The 20,651-nt window shown below is 36.4% G+C and overlaps 4 protein-coding genes across 4 annotated transcripts; 2 read left to right on the forward strand and 2 right to left on the reverse strand.

Moving 5' to 3' along the window:
- Nucleotides 1-1,267: 1,267 nt before the first annotated feature.
- LOC106362733 (protein KOKOPELLI-like) lies at nucleotides 1,268-7,565 on the forward strand. Its single transcript, XM_048739492.1, has 3 exons — nucleotides 1,268-5,457; nucleotides 5,531-5,608; nucleotides 5,852-7,565. The coding sequence occupies exons 1-3, from the start codon at nucleotides 5,224-5,226 to the stop codon at nucleotides 7,034-7,036; spliced, it is 1,497 nt and encodes a 498-aa protein (XP_048595449.1). The 5' UTR covers nucleotides 1,268-5,223; the 3' UTR covers nucleotides 7,037-7,565.
- Nucleotides 7,566-7,761: 196 nt separating this feature from the next.
- Nucleotides 7,762-10,289, forward strand: LOC106364139. Its single transcript, XM_013803766.2, has 4 exons — nucleotides 7,762-8,057; nucleotides 8,830-9,806; nucleotides 9,887-9,961; nucleotides 10,037-10,289. The coding sequence occupies exons 2-4, from the start codon at nucleotides 9,009-9,011 to the stop codon at nucleotides 10,151-10,153; spliced, it is 990 nt and encodes a 329-aa protein (XP_013659220.2). The 5' UTR covers nucleotides 7,762-8,057; nucleotides 8,830-9,008; the 3' UTR covers nucleotides 10,154-10,289.
- A 1,172-nt stretch (nucleotides 10,290-11,461) lies between these two features.
- Nucleotides 11,462-15,028, reverse strand: LOC106366241 (ultraviolet-B receptor UVR8-like). The gene is made up of 11 exons (XM_013805823.3): nucleotides 14,775-15,028; nucleotides 14,413-14,599; nucleotides 14,177-14,323; nucleotides 14,016-14,097; nucleotides 13,454-13,609; nucleotides 12,888-13,061; nucleotides 12,661-12,732; nucleotides 12,387-12,458; nucleotides 12,123-12,241; nucleotides 11,857-11,942; nucleotides 11,462-11,785 (listed from the first exon to the last, which is right to left on the reverse strand). Exons 1-11 carry the CDS (start codon nucleotides 14,872-14,874, stop codon nucleotides 11,658-11,660), a joined length of 1,323 nt encoding a protein of 440 aa, XP_013661277.1. The 5' UTR covers nucleotides 14,875-15,028; the 3' UTR covers nucleotides 11,462-11,657.
- Nucleotides 15,029-16,394: 1,366 nt separating this feature from the next.
- LOC106366262 (serine/threonine-protein phosphatase 7-like) lies at nucleotides 16,395-18,973 on the reverse strand. Its single transcript, XM_013805847.3, has 5 exons — nucleotides 18,806-18,973; nucleotides 18,170-18,572; nucleotides 16,949-17,587; nucleotides 16,752-16,859; nucleotides 16,395-16,668 (listed from the first exon to the last, which is right to left on the reverse strand). The coding sequence occupies exons 2-5, from the start codon at nucleotides 18,548-18,550 to the stop codon at nucleotides 16,573-16,575; spliced, it is 1,224 nt and encodes a 407-aa protein (XP_013661301.2). The 5' UTR covers nucleotides 18,551-18,572; nucleotides 18,806-18,973; the 3' UTR covers nucleotides 16,395-16,572.
- Between the last annotated feature and the right edge of the window lie 1,678 nt (nucleotides 18,974-20,651).

Consider the following 20,651-nt stretch of genomic DNA (forward strand, 5'->3'; position numbering starts at 1 on the left):
TGAGTTCAATGAAGTGTTCTGCATCCATTCCCGTTACAAGCTTTTATTTTTCATATGTGAAATTTTTTTCTTCTTATTTACCAAAACAAAAAAAGGGAATTTTCTTCTTCCGAAACTGTAAGTTTTAGTGCTGATATATATTAGATAGAGAAAGACTCTTCTGTAAATATATCCTTATGAAGGATACATAACTTTCTTGCCAAGGAAGATCCTGCCTATGTGCAATATAATGTAAATGAAAAGTAAGAAAACTATTACATAATTAGGCAGAGGTACATTGTCTTTTATGGTTTCTTTTGTGAGTATATTTCATGAAATATATATATTAACAAAGAGCAGATGAGAACTTTGTATCACATATCCATTTGTAAGCTACAGGTTTTGTATAGAAAATTCTTTATCTTACAAAATAGTGTTTCTTCTTTGTTGAAGGTTCCATGTGAACACTAAGGCCCCGAGTTTGTCTATGCAGTAATGTAGAAGCAACTCCAAAGATATTCTCCTCTCTCCCTCTAAGCAAAGGTAGTAATTTTTCATATGTATTACTTTGATTTCTTTGTTTTAAATGTACGAAAAACTCATGTATTATGTTTCATATTTGCATTTTGTGATACCTTTCTTGACTATGCAGTAGACAGAACTGGTGCAGAATTTCACCTCTGTTATGTTATTAAAGGTTGCAAGAGATGTAATCTACATGAGGCAATTACAAAGAAGCAATAAGACATGCTCATGTTTTTTTACATATTAGGAGCTCCTGGTATGTACCAGCTCAGAGTAACCTTTGTTGCATACACATGGCAAGTTTAAGTATGAGCCTGGTTATACATTGTGATTGTTAAGGTAGTTTTTATAAAAAAAGATTTATAATTATTCCAGGTCACAGACATGCTTGGTCATAGCCTCTAGGATGTTTGGAACGACTCAATCGTAAGCAATTTGATCATGATTTTTGTTCAAACCATACCTCCTCATGCAGTATTCTAAATTTATTATCATGTGTAGTCTTTTTCAACTTATTTGCTCTCTTTTATCTCTGCCACGTTTTGTGAAATATTTGTACTCTTATTAAAATATATAATCATTTATTTCAGCATCAAGATGGAAAGATTCAAACTCTGGCCAGCATGTTGAATATGGTCGAAGATGGGATGTCTTCAGGTATTGTTGATTGTTGCATGTTATCTTTCCTACTTTCTGTATAAATACACAAACACACACACACACACACACACACACACACACACACACACACACACACACACTATATATGTATATATATTTCTTACATTCATCTTTTATGTTGCTTCATATGCAGAGGAATAATAAGGTATGCAAGATGTCGCACATCTAGGTTGTGCCAGAAGCCGGAGGGATGATCTAGAGTCGTCTGATGTATACATTAATATTTCTGATGCTGGGAACTTGGGAAGGTTGTCATGGCAAGAGTATCAGGTGAGTTTTCTATCGCTGTATTCACAACCTAAACTCCTTTAAGTTTCTCCTCGATGATATATGATCATTATATGAATGGTTATAACAATAGCTTGCTTGGGTTTACACCACAAATGGGACACAATTCGGAGACGAGTGTTTTCAGTCAAATATAAACCGTCATGTATAGATACTACGCTAAGTTTAATCACCTTCCATCATTTACCATATTTGGCGTTTGGTGGTCTTTTTAGCACCCTTTAGCCCAAATCTACTATGCCTAGATACTAAAGCAAGCAAGATATCCAAATTTATCGATGTGTGTTTCCTATGTTGTTTGACTACATCCATTTGATAGATTTTTTTTGGCTGACTACTCATTGGCCACATGTAAAGAACATGCGGGGAGTGTACTTTCGATATACGTAACTCTGCTGACACAAGGTAATATTTCTCTACGTTAATCAATACAATTTTTTGTTTTTACCTTCTTATCATCTGACCTCCATTTTTAACATTTTCAGAAATTAACATTCACGTTTCTACAATTGTATCTAAGTAACTTTGGTTTGGTTCCATTTTCCTTAGTTTTGGTTTGCTCATATTGGATTAAAAATATTCAATGAATACTGACTTTAATTATTATTACAATATATTATTATAAATTACATACTTTTAAAAGGATAACATTTATTCATTTTGTTTTGGTTGAACTAAAGCTGATTTGGTCTGTTTAGTATTTGTCTATCCTTTTTTCTTTTAAATATTGTTTACTTTTGTATTTATCGAATAGGTTATTTTTGGTTTATATACCTTTTTATAGTAATTTTTGGTTTATACTTTATATACATGTCACTTTGTTGTACTCCACTGCGTTCCAATATTGATAGTATGAAATCTTTAATCCAATTGTTTTCTCAGGATGATAAAATCTTTTGCAGATGATAAAATCTTCTGCGGCTTAGGAATGCGAAATAATATTGGGCACAACAAGGTCAACGTGGAAAAGAGATGTTCGAACCATTGAAATTTGGAAATTTTTTACTTTCTTACAAACAGGAAGCAACATTTAGGGCTTAGACAAAGGCTTCATGTAATTTTGGAAGCAGTGGTAAGAAAGAGAACAATATGTTATTTCATTATATTTTTGTATAGTGTCAAGTTGAAGCTTGTGCTAACCAATCTGTGAAATTATTATAGTAAGTAATCTATGAAATTACAATATATAACCTCTTAACTCAATTTGATCTACATGAAGTAGAATAAAAAGTAACACTACATTAATCTACATGAGAGTTATGGAGTTCAAGATAGACAGAAAAAAAAACAACTTCAATCTACTTTTCTCATATTTTTTCTTAGTCGTGATATTAGTTTTTCATAAAATATCATAATAGTTTACGATTAATTTTTGTGTTTTGACCAAATCTACATTATCTATGTATTTGAATATTATGGAAATTATGATTTTTTTATAAATTTAATAAAATTAAAAAAAATTCTCCTAATTGTAAAAACTGTCAAATCACATTAATTAATTTTTGTTATATTCATTTTTATTCACTTAATTTTTAGATGTATAGTGAATTTTTTTTCAAAAGATAAAGAATCAGAAATCAAATAAATTAGTGAGTATTATATATGACTAAAGAAAAAAAGGAATCAACTAATTTTAAAAACTACAGAAAATTAAATAAAATTCATCTATCAGTTGTCCCAGACGAATTTTTGCAGGTTTTAACAGATTTTTAAATAACAGGTTTTAGAAAAAGAAAAAATTGGATTGCATATCCAATAACCAAATTATTGGTTCTATCACGGATACACGTCAAATTTAAAGTCACTGAAATAAAACACCCACTTTACCCAATTTAAAGTCACTTAAATTAAAATCTAAGTTTCCTTAAAATTTAAATGCTGTAATCTTAAGTGAATATATAAATTTACAAATTTTAAAGTTTAACAACAATTTCATGACATATAAAAGTTTCTGACTTATAAACCTATGTTAAACGGGGCAGTTTTTTTTTTAGGTCTGAGGCTACAAGGAATTTAATTATAGGACTTATTTGTGAAATAACCAAAAAAGAGAAAATTAGATTTTTAGAGAGGGAAGAGAGAGATAGGAAGAGAATGGAGGAGAGAGGGTAAGATTTTGGTTAGATAGTGAATTATAGTTTTTTTGGTGTTATTAAACCCAATTTCCCTTAGTTATATATATACACTCAAGTAGTCAAGTTGGTTAACTTTATAAAAACATTTCTATGAGTTTTTAGTAAGAGTTAATATTGGCTTATATACTAATAGTTTTTGTTTACAAAATTTTAATTTTCTTAAACCTATTAGATTTAGTAAATAACACTGAAATATTATAATGTAATCAAACCTAAAATATTATGAGCAAATATTGCATCATGGACAAAAACGAGCCTTTATCAATAACAAAATTATGAATAGTCTGCTAAATTTTTACATTTCTCAGACATTTATCTCAAACACAACCTTAAAAGTCTTTTTCCTCTTCTTTACTCTCACTGAATACAAATAACTAAAACAAATTACAAACTGATAAAACTATTCACTTTTACAAAACGAAATTGGAAGCGAAACAAAATACTTAGCGAATCTCTCAAATGGTTCCTAACTTTAATAAAGAACTCAGACATGTGAACATAGCCTTGGATGTTATAACTTTTGCATTATCTCAAGATAGAGAAAAAATAATTGTTTACCTAGAACATCCATCGAACACTATCATAGGCAAAAACCCGGGCGTAGCCCGGGAAAAAACTCTAGTACATATAAAATGCCCTTTTGCATTGCCATCGTCCATAATAGTGGAATATAATCTGAACAAGTGAAACCTTCTTAATCATGCTTATGTGTATTCCTATATCAGAAGCTATCTTCCCATCATAATCTACTTCTTGATAAAGCTTACTTTGAATCACTGATTCATTCAGATCATAGTTCATTATTATCATATTGGAGATGAACAATGATCTGAAAGTGATCACCCAAAATAAAGAAACAAAAGACCACCAATAAAGAAATCAAAGATCAATCAATTTAGTGGGATTCTCTTTCCCTAAAAGCAGCATTGCCTTTTTTTTTTTACATCAGAGGGATAAGAAGATTGAATAATAATGAAAATACTGAACTATGCGTTTGAAACATATATAGAAAAGCTGTTGAGACTTGAGAGAACAGAGAGCCAAAGACATTGTTCAAGTGGCTCCAAAGAAGTTGAAGACATTGTTCAAGTGGCTCTTCTCTGCACACAAGGCTCACCAGAAGATAGACCATGGCTCTGATTGGTAAACATTGAATAATCTCGGAATCGTGGAAAAAAATAGTCAAAAATCAAAATATGGAATTAAATTAGCTGCGGAAAAAATTAAAATTTACTAAACTGATTAAAATACTTTATTATATAATCTAATAATATGAAAGTGTTGAATTTGTCAATAATCAACTAAAACTTATTTTTCCACTTAATGAAGTTTTTCTTCGTATTTTTTGTCTGTTACATTTTTGCGTTTTCTTCATTCCGCAACATTTTTGCGATTGATAAAATACTTGTGTAATCGCATCTAAAAGCGATTTCGCTATTCCGCAAGGTTACCGATAAGAGCTTATGTGTTTTTTATATATATCAATTGGTTATTGTGGTTTGATAATGTCATAATGATAATTTGTTATATAGGCAGTGCATTACAGTTTACTTGGTTTTTTAGAGTTAACAAATTTTCGACCGGTTAAGAGAAAAACCGGGAAGAACCAAAGTCGATGCAGAGTCGTTACTGCCGTACCAACGGTTTATTTATTTGCAAACGGTTATTTTTCCGTTACTCCAATCTGATGCATCTCTCTTCTTCTTCTTCCCTCTTTCTTTCTTGGTTCTTTCTTAATAAGTTTTTGATGGATCCTTTCAACTTTGAGACCGATCTTCAGTCACTGAGAAGACTATACGGTCTTCTCCACTCAAATACAAACAATGAATCCATACCACAAGCCTTTCTGGTAAGTTTAACCTAAAGAACCCTATGTTTCTATCATCGATTGATCTGACATTAGTAACGTTGAAATTTTGCAGTTAGATGAGAACACTCAGTTTCTACTAAAGCGTTTGCTTGATTCTGCGACCAATGAGCTTTTGACTAGACAAACCAAGGTTAGTTAGTATCTCATGTTCGGTTCTGTTCAAGATCCATCGATATTTTGAAGGCTATATATAAACATTTAATTAAGGTTTCAACAGAAACAAATTTACACATTTTGAAACTTTTTTCTACTTAAAATTATTATAAAATTTTTGGGGGGTCATTTTGAAATACATATTAGATCCATGACCGCTCTTGGTTCTCCCACCATGTTCATGTTGTTGTGTTTTTTTCTTCTTGTAATGTGGTTACAGATACTTGCACAAGTACAGTTAGGTTTGCCAACACCGAGTAGAAACTCAGTCTCAAGGGGTGTCATTAAATTGCCTAGTAAGGTTGGTTTAACAGAGGAAGTCGTTGATTCAATCGAACGTATCGAAACACAACTTTCTGCTTTTCGTTTTTGCTCTAGTCGTGGTGATAGAACAAAGACGTGCAAGTCACGCAACATGCAAGAACACTCATCTTCTGTAATACCTTTTCAACGGTTAAGCGAGAAAGCATTGATGGCACGAAGACAAAGCTATCAAGCTTCTGTGTCTGGTTTGAGGAGTACAAGAACCTCGAATTTAGCACCTAGACTTCGAAGTGTGAATAATAATGGTGATGATCGAACTTTGAATCTTGAGTCACAAGGAAGCAGTTCTCTTGATGATCAAGTTGTTTTGGTCAGGTCACGTCCGCCGTTACCTCATCGTCCTAAGCCAAGAGAGAGTAACAGAATGAAACCAACTTTGTTGGATCAAGAAACCGAGACATGGGATGAAGAGAGTGGTAACACACGGTCTGGAACAAGCTTACAAGTTTCTACGACAGATCAAGAATCAGAAGAGGAGTCTAGAGAAACAGGTTCAACCACTGGGTCAAGCTGGCAAACTCATGGTGAGAGCGTCACCGAGTCAGAAGACTCATCGTATAAATCATCAGGGAGTGATGATAACTCTCAAGAAAGTGACTCTCCTCCACACAAAAGGAGAGACAGCTCAAAGGAGACTCTCCTCCCTCACAAAAAGTCTAAAGGGAGGCTTAAAAGATTCAAGGAGAAGTTAGGTAAAGTGTTTCACCATCACCACTACCACCACCACCACCATGAGAGTAAAGAGCAAGGCCACAAGCCATCAGCATGGAAGCATTTAGTGAAGAAACATCTTCAGAAAAACAAAGAGAAGTTAGTCGAGAGGAGGGTGAAGTCAGAATCTAAAGGTTTGGTGACTAAACATAAGAACAAAGGTGGACAGTTTCATGCGTTAGTGGAAGGGTTGATGAGACATCGTAGAAGACACTCGAAGATGAAAAAGCAGAGCCATGGCAGGAAGAAGATGAAGTGGTGGCAAACACGTAGACGTCAAGGTGGTGTCAAGTTTCCTAAGGGAAAGAGGCTTAAGTTAGGAAAGACAAATTATTTGTGTAATAAGGATCAAGAACATGATGAAAACTAAGCAAAAAGAAAAGACCTATAAACCCCAACCAAGCTGCATTGGTTTAAATAGTAAAAGAATTCAGGTTGGAACATCCATCACCTAGATTCGATTTGTCTTACCAAACCGCAGTTTTTTTGGATTTTCAGGGTTATTAAAATAACTTTTTTTCTATTTTTACTGTTTAAGAAAAACAAATTATAGTAAATTTTGTTTTTATTCTAAAATTTCATTATTTAGAGGAAAATTGAATAAATCAACTATGTTTATTATCATGCTTTTTTCATAAATAAGCTTCTTTTACGTCCATACCAAAATTACAGAGAATTATAATTTCAATTCAGAGAATAAAAAACGAGAAAAAATAACAGCCAAAAAGAGACATATCATCTTATTTTCTATTATCCAGATAGTACTTTCTTATATATTGAGATTTTTTGTTTTAACTTGTGGATATCTCCAATTTATGGAAGAGTATATACACTATGTCTTTCGGCTTTTGAGCAAAATAAAAAGTTCAATGCTTAACTTTCCCTATAGTAATAATTTTTTTTTACATTCTGCTGGATTATACAAACTTTTAGTCATCATTAATTAAACATCTTACGAAAGTAAAATTAATATTTTGACTCTATATTCCAACTTCCAAAGTATTAAAAGAACTGTTATGAAATATGAAGTCAAGATTCTTCCCGCAAAATCTACTTTTATGACAATAAATTCGGAAATAATATTTCAGTCAAAAATTTAAATACCATTATCTTTTTCTTCGGTTTTTATGGACAGTTTTTTTAAAAAAATTTATCTCGAAAACGTTGAATAGTGATGAAAATAAATAGAATTAAAAAACACCCAGCTTTCTCAGCACCACCTTGTGAAGGTTGGTGTAGTGGCAAAGAACTCTTTTCGAATCGAAGCTCGAAAAGGACCAGCATTTCCCAGAAAATTCTTGTTACCAAGAAACGAAAAGAGACTGAATTTTTCGAAAGGTTCTCTCTTTACGCATGCCCATGAATCGATCTTAATCCAAGATTTGACGGAGGTTTGCTCACTCCGAAACCCTATAGATTTGGCCAAGTTTATTGATTTTAGACACATGCTTGATTTTTAATTTTGCAGATTGTTTAAATCGTGATTTTATTTTATTTTGTCTAGAGAGCTTGAAAGTTGAATTAATGGCTGCTTAATCTGCTTCTGTTAATAAAGAATAATGTAATGGCTACTTTATGTTAATTTGCTTGAGTTAAAAAAATATTGTAATGGCTGCTTCATGTTGCTTCAGTTAACCAATTGTAGTAATGGCTGCTTAATCTGACTAATGGCTGCTTTCATCTGCTTCTGTATATATATATATTTTATATACTTACTATTAATGGTTTCTTTCGTTTGGATTTCATGCAATTGCTCATGCTCAGGTACAACCTGCTGAATAAACTTATTTAGTTTCAGACATCATTTTGTCATGTCTTTTGGTATCTTTCTTTTTGTTTTTGTTTTTGAGTTGATCTCAGCATGTTTTTGGCTCTTCTAATATCTGAAAGGCTGGGATGATATGTGATCAAACTGATTATAAATTATACATTCTCCTCACTCATGTATCACATTCTCACTTTAAGCCTAATACCTTAATTTAGCTGCATCATCATCATCATTAGTTTATGCATTTTTTCCTTCTTGAATGTAAGCTTGGATCATAATGATTTTTTTTTTTACATTATTGAATTCACCTTCTACCTTTGTTAAAGTGTTGTGTTACCATAAGCTTGTTCCACTTAATGTTTGTGACTGACATCTTATTACTGTTTTCACTGCAGGAGCTCATCTGTTTTCTCTGTTAAGAGTACAGTACTTGATACAGTGTGGTCCATTTGCCTTATTGGATCTTTGAGTTGTCTTGTCTAAATGAAGGCCTCTTTAAACGGCTACATCATCTAAGTGAACTTTTAGTGTGGTCTTGTGAAGAAACATAACTTTTATTTTGGGGGGGGGCTTGATGGGTAAAGAGAATCAGTTGGAGACAGCAAACTGTGGAGTCAATGATCACGGTTCTCCACCCGTCAAGAACAACGAGGAACTAGCAGCAGTTGAGACGCGTTACAGTACAGACAGTGGTGACTCTGGTTTGCCAACTTGTCGTGTATGCCATTCTACAGAATCCGACAAACGAGGAGATGCTGCCTTAGGACTTTTGGAGATCACTCCTCCGGTTCCAGAAGCACGTAAAAGCAATGCAGACGATGCTGAGGCTGAGCAGAAGAGTTGTATCGTCAAGAGCAACATTGATATCGAAATGGGAATCCAGCAGCATCATCAAGATGCATTGATTGAGCTTGGATGTTCTTGCAAAAACGAGCTTGCGTTGGTACACTACGCTTGTGCGCTCAAATGGTTCCTCAACCACGGTTCTACAGTCTGTGAGATCTGCGGGAATGCGGCGGAAAATATAAAAACTGGTGATTTCAACAAAGTGGTCAGTGCCTTGAGAGACTACACGGCGATAAGAGAAAGAACAGATCCAAACTCTGTATTACCGTTGAGTACAGATGAAGTTGCTGTCATTAGAAGGCAACGACTTAGTGAGATATCTTCATGGTTTAGTCCTCATTCCCTGAACAACAGCAACAGCTCTGTTGTGGCTTCTCAGGAACAACCTTTAGGTGTTGTGAGCTTTGACATGTTGCCTATGGAAAACCATGCAACTAAATGGGCTGTGGAAGGTACAGGGATTCTACTTGCTACCGGTTTGCTCACTGTTACTTTGGTCTGGCTCATTGCTCCTCGTGTTGATAAGGTAATGCCATGGACTAAACTGTGTGTCTAAGCCTCTCTAATGGGTATTATTGGTTAACGTTTCTTTTTTAATTCACGCAGAAAACTGCTAGGAGTGGAATTCATATTCTTCTTGGTGGTCTATGTGCTTTAATAGTAGTCATCTTCTTCAGATTTGTAAGTAAATAATCTCATTTTTACAAATTTTCTAGACTTTTGTTTTTACTAATCCACAAAAAACTTGGAAAACAGGTTGTGCTCACTAGAATTAGGTATGGTCCTGCACGCTACTGGGTAATCTTGTTCATCTTCTGGTTTCTTGTGTTTGGTATTTGGGCTTCTCGTTCAAATGCTCACAATGACACTTGAATCCATCTCTCTCTTCTTTGTAATCTATTGTTAAGAGAAAAATGTACATTGCTTCATCTTAGAAAAATAAGTTCATACTCATTGATTATGATGAATGTATATGGTTTACAATCGTCAATGTTGCTTTTTACATTTCCTCTGTTTTTACTTCATGTCAACGCACTTGACACCTAAAGCATGAAACTCACTCAGTACATAAACCTCATTCTATCTCCTCAATCACCACCCAACCTTTTCTGATATGACCTTTTCTCCTTCACGTCTCCAAAACACTTTGTAATCATTGAGCTCAACCACCAAGTTCTTCTCTGTCCTTACGGATGATTCCAAAACTTGCCCACACTTCCGGAGTCTGCTCATCAACCCAACACATCATGAAGAACAGTTTCCTATCTGCAAGCTTTAGCTTTTTTCAGATCACGCCCTGTTGATTTCACTTGGCTCATAGTCTGGTCCTTATGGGCCTTCATTCAAATAAGCGTGTACTATGTAGGCCTGGCAACATATCCCTGGAACCGAAAAACGAATCAAACTGTACTGAACCGAGAACCGAGATAGACGAAACTGAGACCTAATCAAATTTCATAAATATTCAGATAGATTCTATATCTCTTAAACGGAGAAACCGGAACTGAAAACCAAATGGATATCAAAATTTTTAAATACATATTATATATGGTAATTTTCTCAAATAACAATTTTTAAGTTTTTATCACAAAATAGTTTTCAATAAAGAAAATGATTAAAATAGCCTCTTTTTTATTTTGAAAACTTTAATTTTTATTTTTTATTTTTTAAAATTTGAAACTCTATCCTCAAAACCCCACCGCTTAACTACTCTAACTCTAAATTAGTTAACCATATGGTATAAATGTATTTTTACTCTTTAATAAAACGTTTTTGGTCATTTTTTTTATTGTGAGCTATTTTGTGACAAACATTTAAAAGAAATTTTTGTATTATATATCTAAACTGTCAATTATATTTAGTTGCTAAATAACAAAATACTATTTTTAAACCAAATTTCCCGAAAATTCAAATTACATGAATAGTTTTTTTTATTCGAAATAGTTAAAATTATCTGAATAACCCAGGTTTTATCCGAACAATCCGATATTTAAAGACTTTTTATCTTATCCAAAATTACTTATATTCGTTTTTTATTCCTTTTTTTCATATGATCCAATCCTCAATTTTGTTATCAGAATAACTGAGAACTCCAATCGAGTAAAAAAGTTGTAAATAACCGAATGTTTCATAAAATATCTAGAACCGAAACCGAACCAAATATGTACCGATATCAGCATCTGGGCCTTAGTGGGTTTGAAGATAAAATATATAGAAGATGGGGATACAATAAGATTTGGACTGTACTGTGGATTAGCTTTTGGGCCTTATGGACCTTAATTATAATAAGTACAAACAAACCTTAAACCCCATAAGAGATGATTGATAAACGTTCCGAGACCAAACCAAACACAAAAAGACAATAAATTGTCCCAACTCAGATTCGTACACGCTTAGCATCAGTTTGTGGTACACTGATATCACCACCATTGCCTTCCTTTGAACCATTTACAGTTTCATCAGGAACAACCGCATATCTCTCTGATGGTGACACCCAGCTTTTCCCTATAGCAAGGCAATGGAGAAACTGAGTTATTAGCTCACTTGTGCTATTAAAGAATAGATTTCCTTTTTACCTGAAGATGGATCGAAATTAGAAGATTCTATCTGTTGTCCACTTGCTCCATCCACGCTAAGTGCTTCTATAATCTTGGGGGAATTCCTATAAAGCCAGAAAGCCAAAACATCCATTTCACATTATCAACGATGGGTACTGAATCGGATTGTGAAGCAGTGGGATTAGTGGAAGCAGCGATATCAATGGCCAACCTTCAATCATATCTCTGTTCATAAAACCAAAATGTATGCAATCTATGAGCGTCTAGATGATCACAACTTTTACCTGTCAAGCGCTTCTCCAATGCCGAGCTGTCCATTTGTACCTCTACCCCAAGCAAACACATTGTTTCGTTCAGTCACAGCCAAGGTATGTCTCCATCCACATGAGACTTGTACTACTTTCTATGAAATTCCAACAAAGATTTGTGTGCGTTAGAAAAGAAAACAGTAAACTGAGAGACGTGAGCTGATTAATATAGCTGGCGAACAGTGTGACAAGCTGTCTGGTTAAATTTTCGTAGGGATCATTATAAGATAAGCAACATGCCTGGTCATCAGGAAACCGCACTTGCACAGGAGAACACTGGTCTATATTATCTCCCACTCCTACTTGCCCAAACTGCATGCTAAAAAGACTGAAAATTAGAAGCTTGTCCTATTGGAGGTAAGTTACTAAAGTAACCCAATATATGGATTGCACGATTTTTCCTTAAAATACTACCCAAGTGGATGCATAAAGCAATGTGTAGATGATAGATTGTGTTCTATACATTCCTGCGAAATAATGTCCAGATAAAAACAAAAAGTAAGACATTCTTGACCTTATTCCAACCCCATCCATAGAGTTTTCCATCTGAAGTCAACGCCATTGTATGTCTCCAACCTCCGGAAATCTGGAAAAAAATAACCAAGAAAATCAAAAAGATGCTGAGCCAGAAGAACACAATCAGCAGATACATATACAATGAGAAAAGCCTTCTTCAACAGGCAATAACTGTCAGAAACTTTTACTACTTTAACCCCATCTGATGGATATTTCAAATGTCACCTGGGATATAACACTGCTGCCCAGCGCTTCCAGTTTGTGAGGAATAAGGTGATCCTCCAAGTCACCATGTCCTAGCTGTCCATATTTGCTCCATCCATAAGTATATAATGCTCCAGAGTAAGAAACTGATATCGTGTGCCGCCATCCACAAGCAACCATCGACATCTTCTCAGCCTACAAGTGTAGTTCCCGCAACCAGAAAAATGTGAATCATTAGAGCCGAAATAAATAAAAGAAGTGTCAAGCTAAAAGGAGCATACATGACATCAATGATCCATGTAGGATACCCCAAGGGCTGGTAATACACAAAATAATTTGTCTTCGATTATAGAATTCTATAAAGATTTATGGTCCCTTCCCTGACACCGATCAAGTGAAACTAGCTAGCATATATTTGTGACTCCATCAATCTTTACAGCTAAACGGGCATAGTGCAGCGCACATAATCAAGGGCAAGGCTCACTGAACTATCTTCGGTTAATTTCATGAATACTGAATTTCAAAGGCAAGTTTGAACAAGTAGCAGGTGTTTATAATAGTTCTAGAACAAGAGTCTGATAGCTTACACCAGCAGAAGTAACCCTTTCAGGAACCAAGCGGTCATTCCGGTCACCTAATCCCAAATTTCCATATCTTCCCCATCCCCATCCATAAAGATCACCATCTTCTGTAACCGCAGCAGTGTGTTCTGCACCAGCAGCAACCATTTTGATTCGTATTCCCTGCACCCATTAAAATTTGAAAGTGCTGATATAACACTGGGCATTAAGCTACCTAATTACATAAACTTACAGTCTCCACAGATTTTTAGCTATTTTTAGATATTATTACCCACAGTTGTAGCTATTTTTAGATCCCCCCCCCCCCCCCCCCCCCCCCCCCCAAAAAAAAAACAAAAAACAAATAACTAGTTACCAATCCTACATACGTTTAACTTTTATGTTGAAAATTTCTCCACCAGATGTGGACCCTTAACTAATACTCGTCTCTTTAAGAAGAGCAAGTTTTGTAATTGGACCCAAGATTGACCAATTCTTAAGCAGATTGTCTTTGGTGAGTTCAGGAAGCTACAATGACAAAAAAAAATGTTTTCATTATGCTACTAGAAGAATATATAGGGACACAAACCTCAAAGGCTTGAATCTTCCGAGGAACTAGAGAATCTTCAGTGTCCCCCAGACCAAGTTGACCATTCTGGTTGCGCCCCCAGCTTTATACACAGAAGATACGTTGGAAAACAAAACAAAAATGTACACGATAACCAACAAAACTACACTTGAGTGAAATACCTCTGCACCTCTCCTTCCATAGTCACAGCCAAACAATGACTATCCCCACAAGCAATCTGCTTTATCCGAACACCGTGCAATGCTTTGATCGGCAACGGAGTAAACAAGTCGCTCGAGTTCCCATGGCCCAACCTCCCAAAATCACCCCTGCAGAAACACATGGAGGGAGAGAGATCAGATCCAGGCTTAACGTCTGTGCCAATGAGTGTTCTCAAATACAAAATCCAGAAGCATACCATCCCCAACTGTAGACCTCCATGCGTGATTGTGAATAAGCAACCGTGTGGTCAGCACCACAGGTAACCGAAACGATTTGGTGGTCATCCAAGGCGCTTAGCTGCGTAGGAGAAGGCCGATCCTCTGCATCTCCATGACCTAATTGTCCATCCTCTCCTCTACCCCATGAGCAAACAACATCCCCAGCTACCAAATATTCAAAATCAAAATCAAAATCAAACATCGAATCATTGCTTCCTCGCAAGCCGCCATTAAACGGAGACGACATAAACTACAGAGACGGTAAACTAACGCCGGCGATTCTACAGTTCCGGTGATCATCTATCTCCGTAACCGATAACAAAGAGTGAGAGATACGTACTGAGTAGAGCGACGGAGTGACTAGCACCAGCTGAAATGAGGAGGACCTTACGAGGCGGAGCTGTAACTGCTTCATCGGCCACCATCTCCTCTTCAGCCATCGATCACAGTCTCTCTCTTCTGAACAGAAGATATTTATTTAGGTCTAGAAAAATCTAATTTCAAATTTTGCTTTATTAAAAAAAAAAAAAAAGTATATGAAACTTCTATTTTTGTGATATATTAGGAAAATTTGGAGCTTCTCTTCCACTATCCGTAAGAGAGAGGGGTAATAAAGGCGCGATGGAGATTGCTTTACTGATCGTATTTTTTACAGTGAGGTCAGAGGTGGTTAAAAACTTATATTTAATGATATTGAGAAGGCCCAGGCCCACTGCTTTTTGTAAACCGCGCGGTAAATAATAAAATGTCGTGTTGCACGGAAGAGAAAGAGTGAAAAAAAGTACAGAGGCTTTAATTGCAGAGGGGGTCCCTCCTCACATAGTATTCCAAATACGGACCTCACCGGTAAGTTTATTACTTGAATTGACCCGTTCATTTACCTCTTCACATTAAATATATTTCTTCTCCATTCATGTTTTTCTTTTATTAAACAGAAAATACATATTGTATCCCTCTACTACTCCCTAGCAATTTTTTACTAAAAAAGGTTTAAAATCTAAATTAAAAACCAACATTATATGCTTGCCAGTGACAGGTTGTCACATCTCTAGCTAGGAAATTAGGTGAAGAAAGTTAGGAGATGAAATGAATGAAGGCATTATTGCATTGCCTAATACATCAATGATTCATAGGTATTGTCCTATTTTGGCATTAAAGTCAACTAAACAAACTTCTAGTCTCTTATTGTGACATTTGTTGTCACCTTATCACACAAAATCACAACTACTTTTATTGCATTATTTTTTTCTTAAAAATAAACATAGTAATAATAATTCATGGAAAAGTGAAAACTATATGTGGAAATCACTGGAAGCACCTACAATTCAAGGTATGTGACTTTAAGAAAGTTTCAAAAGTGTTATTAGAGAGACGAGATAAGACCTTATAATAATATAGGTTTGACATGGAGGTTTCAACTATTATTGTTAAGAAGCTAGGTCTGTGCACATGAAAGCATTAAAAACATTGAGGTGAGTACATGTCGAAGTTTGTCGATGAACAAGGTACACAGTAAAAACCCAACACCCACGTGGGTTGGTGCGAGTCTTTTGTAGGTTTAATCACTTTCCACTTCGACTTATGATTTGGCAAGTCAATTCAAGCTTAAATGCTTTTGGTTATCCATTACAAGGGTCGACCTAAGTAACATTTCAGGTTTGCAAAATGTCTAACCATATATATTGGTGTTGAGAAGTGATGATAATGGGGAACACTCCCACCAATGGCTCTGTTCTGTGACTGAGGCATCCCTAGCAATTTTTATCAGCTCTGCAATCATTAGTTGACACTCTCATTAAAACCTAAACAAAAGATCCAAGTCCAAAGGCAAGAGCTTGATTCAAAGAACTAATGTCCGAAGGAGATCAGGGTTTCTATGTTTAGTAAAAACGTAAGAACTATGAACTAAAATGAGACTGAAGCTAGTTAAACTTAACTTCTAGCCTCAGCATTTCTTCTGTGTCCTGAAGTATTAAATCCATAATCAAATAATAATTCTCCAAATGTGTCAACTTTAATCAGAACTGATTTACACTTGGCTCCTTTTTTTTTTTGTAAAATCAATCATAAAAAAAAAACTGTAAAAAACTTCCATTACAAGATTCTCTCCTCTTTCAGCTATATTCACGATCTCAGCGTCAGTGACTTGCTTGTTCCTCGTTGGTGTCCAATGCAGACTTATCCATCTCATCATCAGAATCAATCACGTTTTCAAAGTCATAAAACGGATTCGCCTGCACGTTTAAAAGAAACGAATGTCACACTATATGCATCCAAACAAGTTGCTCATTACAAGAATGGTGAAGTAACTAACTACCTTTGGTCGTGGAGTAACTGCTTCAAAACTTCTAAACTGAGGATCAGTGAAGTCAGGAGCCTGCAATACAATATAAGCTCCTTTGTTTCTATACCTCTCTTCCGTTGCCTTGCACCACAACAACAACAATGACAATATAAAGATTCTGATCCGCATCAATCTTCTTGTGTCAGTCAGATTAGATTAGAGAAAAACACCTGGAACTGTGGATAGTCTGGAGCACTGAAGATAGTGATAAGCTTTCCCGATTCAACACTGTGATCTATTGTATATCCTATGTCCATTCCACCTAGGCCATCTCTCTTCTCTCTAGCATCTGGACCTTCATGTGATCTTATGATTAACTTCAGTTCACACTTCTTCAAAAACTCCTCTGTACAATCAGGACCCCAAAGAAGACCAATGCCTCTCTGTTCATTCGGCGAAAGGCCAGGACTCATTGAAGGATCAGACCACAGAACATCTCCGGGGATCAAGTTGGAACCTTCCCAAGGAGGATCAAGAACTGATCTTCTAGCTTGCATCAACTCTTCTAGAGTACCGAGTTTCAATGAGCTCGTTTCAGGCTCTAGAAGACGCACTTTGCGGTTCTTTTTGCCCCTTGTTCTCTTAGGCAAGACCGGGCTGCGGAAAAGCCCTCCGTGCGCTGTGTAAACACGTCCTGCAATGATGGAAGCCAAAGGAAGAGCTTCGAAGCAGCCTAAGCATTTGCGGTACACATGCTTTCCCTTGTCTCCGTATTTTGTAAGCACTTCTTTTTCGAAACCGTACATAGATGTGCAGTATTTGGATTCATGGTTGCCACGGAGAAGGAAGACTTTGTCAGGCATCAAAACCTAAACATCCAAAAAGATATGAGCATTAACACAAGGGTAAGTAGCCCTGGGCATTTTTTTTTTTTCGTTTTTGGGTTCGAGTGGTTTGGGATCTATTCGGGTATTTAGAAAATTCAGTTTGGATCGGTTCGATAACAGAGTTAAGAACCGGCTAATATCCTAGATAATTTTGGATTCCGTTCGGTTTTGGTTTTTCAGTTAATTCGGGTTAAAAGATCAGAAATTCAAGTTATTCAGATTAAATATGAGAACCTTTTTCCGATAAAAATTTGGATAATTCGGATAAATTTAAAATATTTCGGATAAAAAAATATGGTAATTCATTTTTGAGTTTTTCGGTTTACAAATAGTATTTTAAAATTATTTAACTATTTTAAAACTAAATACAGTTAATATTTATAAGTATATAAATTATATTATAGAAATTTGGGTATCCAGGTTTGGTTCCGGTTTTTTTGGTTCTAGAGACATAGGTTCCGCTCGGGTAACTGGTATGATCAAAACCCGAACCGAACCTCCTTTTTTTGGTTCGGTTCTTCAGCCTAAGCCTAAGGGTATAGTTAGTTAAGAGTTTGTTGTTACCTTCCAGGACAAGAGGACGAGGAAAGTCTCGAGACCCCAAGCACCACGATCAACATAGTCCCCGTTGAAGACGTAAAACTGGTTTTGAGACGGAAAGCCAGCGTCTTTTAACAAGAAGAGAAGGTCATGGAGCTGACCATGAACGTCACCAACGACAACAACTTTGGAATCAGAGTCAAGATCATCGACATGGACAATGTTACGTTCTTTGTGGAGGATTTTGGAAGCGGTGAGGATGAGGGAGTCAAAGACGTTGACGGGCATCACCGAAGGTAACTGAGAAGGAGGGAGGTTCCATGAAGACCATTCGAAAGATGACATGAGGCCGTGGACCCACTCGTTCGTGAGAGTCCCACCGTTTGGCCACGTAACAGGTTCCATTGGAGGTAACTGAAGACTATAACTGTAACACACAAACCAAAAGAGGACAAGCAAGAGGAGAGTGGTCATAACAAGCTAGAGCCTTTACTAAGAGGTTACAATGATTGTGGAAACAGAGGAGCTTGAAACCATCCATAAGAACATAAAAAATCGAATCTTTATAATACATATCCTTATATATTTGATTCATCAGAACAACAACAGCTCAGAATCTAATCATGCCAAAGTAATTGAATTACCAAAAACGAAATTCACCTGGTTCAGATGTGGAGACGATTCAGAATTTTTAAAGCTCCGATCTTGGAACTAGCTAGTTACTTTGCTTCCTCCTCTCTCTCTCTCTCCAGACAGCTCCGTCGTCGAGATTTAGGATCTGTCTGGCTGGCTTATTGGATTCATTTCCTTTTAAATTTAGTCTAAACTATAGGTTCAACCAGCCGAAGGATTCAAATCAGATTAAACCGACCGGTTTGTTAGCTAACCGACCTTGTAAGACACTAGTAGTTTGAGAAAAGGAAAGCTTCTGCGGTTCTACCGTTTTGATTTTGGATTTGCAGGAAATGGTCAAGTGGTTTATTCCGGTTTCGATAACCAAATTGAGACGAGTGTAAACTGGTTTGTTTCGGTTACGTCTCAATTTCCTTTTGGTCTGTGATAATCTTCTTCTTCCTAATGGATTGAAGCTGTCAAATCAGTTCTCAGCCCTTGATTGTGAAGCATCATAAGATCATGACATCTGTCGAGGAACACTAGGGTTTTAAATCTTTGTATAAATATCCATAGATGTAACCTCAAGTTTCGCAGGTTCAATGAAATGCATTTTCAGTAATTAAAGCATCATCTTCTTCAGTTTACAAATCTCTTTATGGTATCAGAGCTATGGCAATGGATCCATACGCTCCTCCATCTCTCAAAATAGTCACATCTGTGACTGTGAAGCTCACAGACACAAACTACATTCTGTGGAAACGACAGTTCGAAGCTTTTCTTAACGGACAAGGTCTGTTAGGGTTTGTTACTGGATCTGCTCTTCAGCCGGTTCACACTCTCACCGTACCCAACATCAACGGCACTGCCACTCCAGTTCCAAACCCAGACTATGCTCTTTGGTTTCAAACAGACCAAGTAATCCAGTCATGGCTACTTGGGTCCTTCTCTGAAGACATTCAAAGCGTGGTCCTTGACTGCACCACATCAGCTCAGATCTGGATGACTCTCGCAAACCACTTCAACAGAGCATCGTCTTCACGTCTTTTTGAACTCCAGAGGAAGCTTCAAACGACTTTGAAGAACGAGAAGCCAATGATGGACTACCTGCGGGAAATCAAGTCCATCTGTGACCAACTTACATCGATAGGCAGTCCAGTTCCAGAAAGGATGAAAATTTTTGCGGCGTTACTGGGATTAGGAAAAGACTACGAGCCCATCAAGACAAGCATTGAAGGTACGATGGATACAGCACAGACTCCGACGTTTGACGACATTATACCAAGGCTCACTGCTTTTGATGACAGACTCCGAAGCTACAGTGTTGACACAGGCGTGACACCACATCTGGCGTTTGACTCAACACGAGGAAGGCAGTTCTTCACAAGAAACAGAGGAAGAAGCAGAGGAGGTCGAAACTTCTTCTCTACCAGAGGTCGGGGTTTCCCTCAACACATCTCCTCAGCCTCATCGTCATCAAGATCCTCTGTTTCATCTGAAGTTGAATCAAGACCAGTGTGTCAAATATGTGGAAAGCCAGGACATGTAGCAGTGAGGTGCTGGCATAGATTTGACAACGCTTATGATGAGGTTCACAACGCTCTAGCTGCTCTCCGCATGTCTGAGATACAGGATACACAAGGTCATGAATGGTTTCCAGACACAGGAGCATCTGCGCATATCACAAACTCACCAAGTCACTTGCAACATTCTCAAGCCTACCACGGCTCTGACTCGGTTATGGTTGGAAATGGTGAGTTCCTTCCAATAACCCACACCGGTTCATCGAGTATCTGCTCTTCCTCAGGTAAGCTACCTTTGAAAGATGTGTTGGTATGTCCGAATATTGCAAAGTCCTTACTTTCAGTGTCAAAACTCACTAAGGATTATCCAT

Source organism: Brassica napus, chromosome A9, assembly GCF_020379485.1.
Source record: "Brassica napus cultivar Da-Ae chromosome A9, Da-Ae, whole genome shotgun sequence".
NCBI lineage: Eukaryota > Viridiplantae > Streptophyta > Magnoliopsida > Brassicales > Brassicaceae > Brassica > Brassica napus.

What these genes read in the sequence shown, in the direction of transcription:
- LOC106366262 (XM_013805847.3), bottom strand. Translation starts at nt 18,550, where the DNA reads ATGGAACCTGTTACGTGGCCAAACGGTGGGACTCTCACGAACGAGTGG. An exon ending in TCGTCCTCTTGTCCTGGAAG is followed by an intron (nt 17,588 to 18,169) that starts GTAACAACAAAC and finishes TTGGATGTTTAG; the next exon opens with GTTTTGATGCCTGACAAAGT. An exon ending in CAGTTACTCCACGACCAAAG is followed by an intron (nt 16,669 to 16,751) that starts GTAGTTAGTTAC and finishes TTAAACGTGCAG; the next exon opens with GCGAATCCGTTTTATGACTT.
- LOC106366241 (XM_013805823.3), bottom strand. Translation starts at nt 14,874, where the DNA reads ATGGCTGAAGAGGAGATGGTGGCCGATGAAGCAGTTACAGCTCCGCCT. An exon ending in GGAAGATTCAAGCCTTTGAG is followed by an intron (nt 13,610 to 14,015) that starts GTTTGTGTCCCT and finishes TAATGGGTGCAG; the next exon opens with GGAATACGAATCAAAATGGT. An exon ending in ATTGGAGAAGCGCTTGACAG is followed by an intron (nt 11,943 to 12,122) that starts GTAAAAGTTGTG and finishes CTGGCTTTATAG; the next exon opens with GAATTCCCCCAAGATTATAG.
- LOC106362733 (XM_048739492.1), top strand. Translation starts at nt 5,224, where the DNA reads ATGCAGAGTCGTTACTGCCGTACCAACGGTTTATTTATTTGCAAACGG. An exon ending in CCATACCACAAGCCTTTCTG is followed by an intron (nt 5,458 to 5,530) that starts GTAAGTTTAACC and finishes GAAATTTTGCAG; the next exon opens with TTAGATGAGAACACTCAGTT. An exon ending in TTTTGACTAGACAAACCAAG is followed by an intron (nt 5,609 to 5,851) that starts GTTAGTTAGTAT and finishes ATGTGGTTACAG; the next exon opens with ATACTTGCACAAGTACAGTT.
- LOC106364139 (XM_013803766.2), top strand. Translation starts at nt 9,009, where the DNA reads ATGGGTAAAGAGAATCAGTTGGAGACAGCAAACTGTGGAGTCAATGAT. An exon ending in TTGCTCCTCGTGTTGATAAG is followed by an intron (nt 9,807 to 9,886) that starts GTAATGCCATGG and finishes TAATTCACGCAG; the next exon opens with AAAACTGCTAGGAGTGGAAT. An exon ending in TAGTCATCTTCTTCAGATTT is followed by an intron (nt 9,962 to 10,036) that starts GTAAGTAAATAA and finishes CTTGGAAAACAG; the next exon opens with GTTGTGCTCACTAGAATTAG.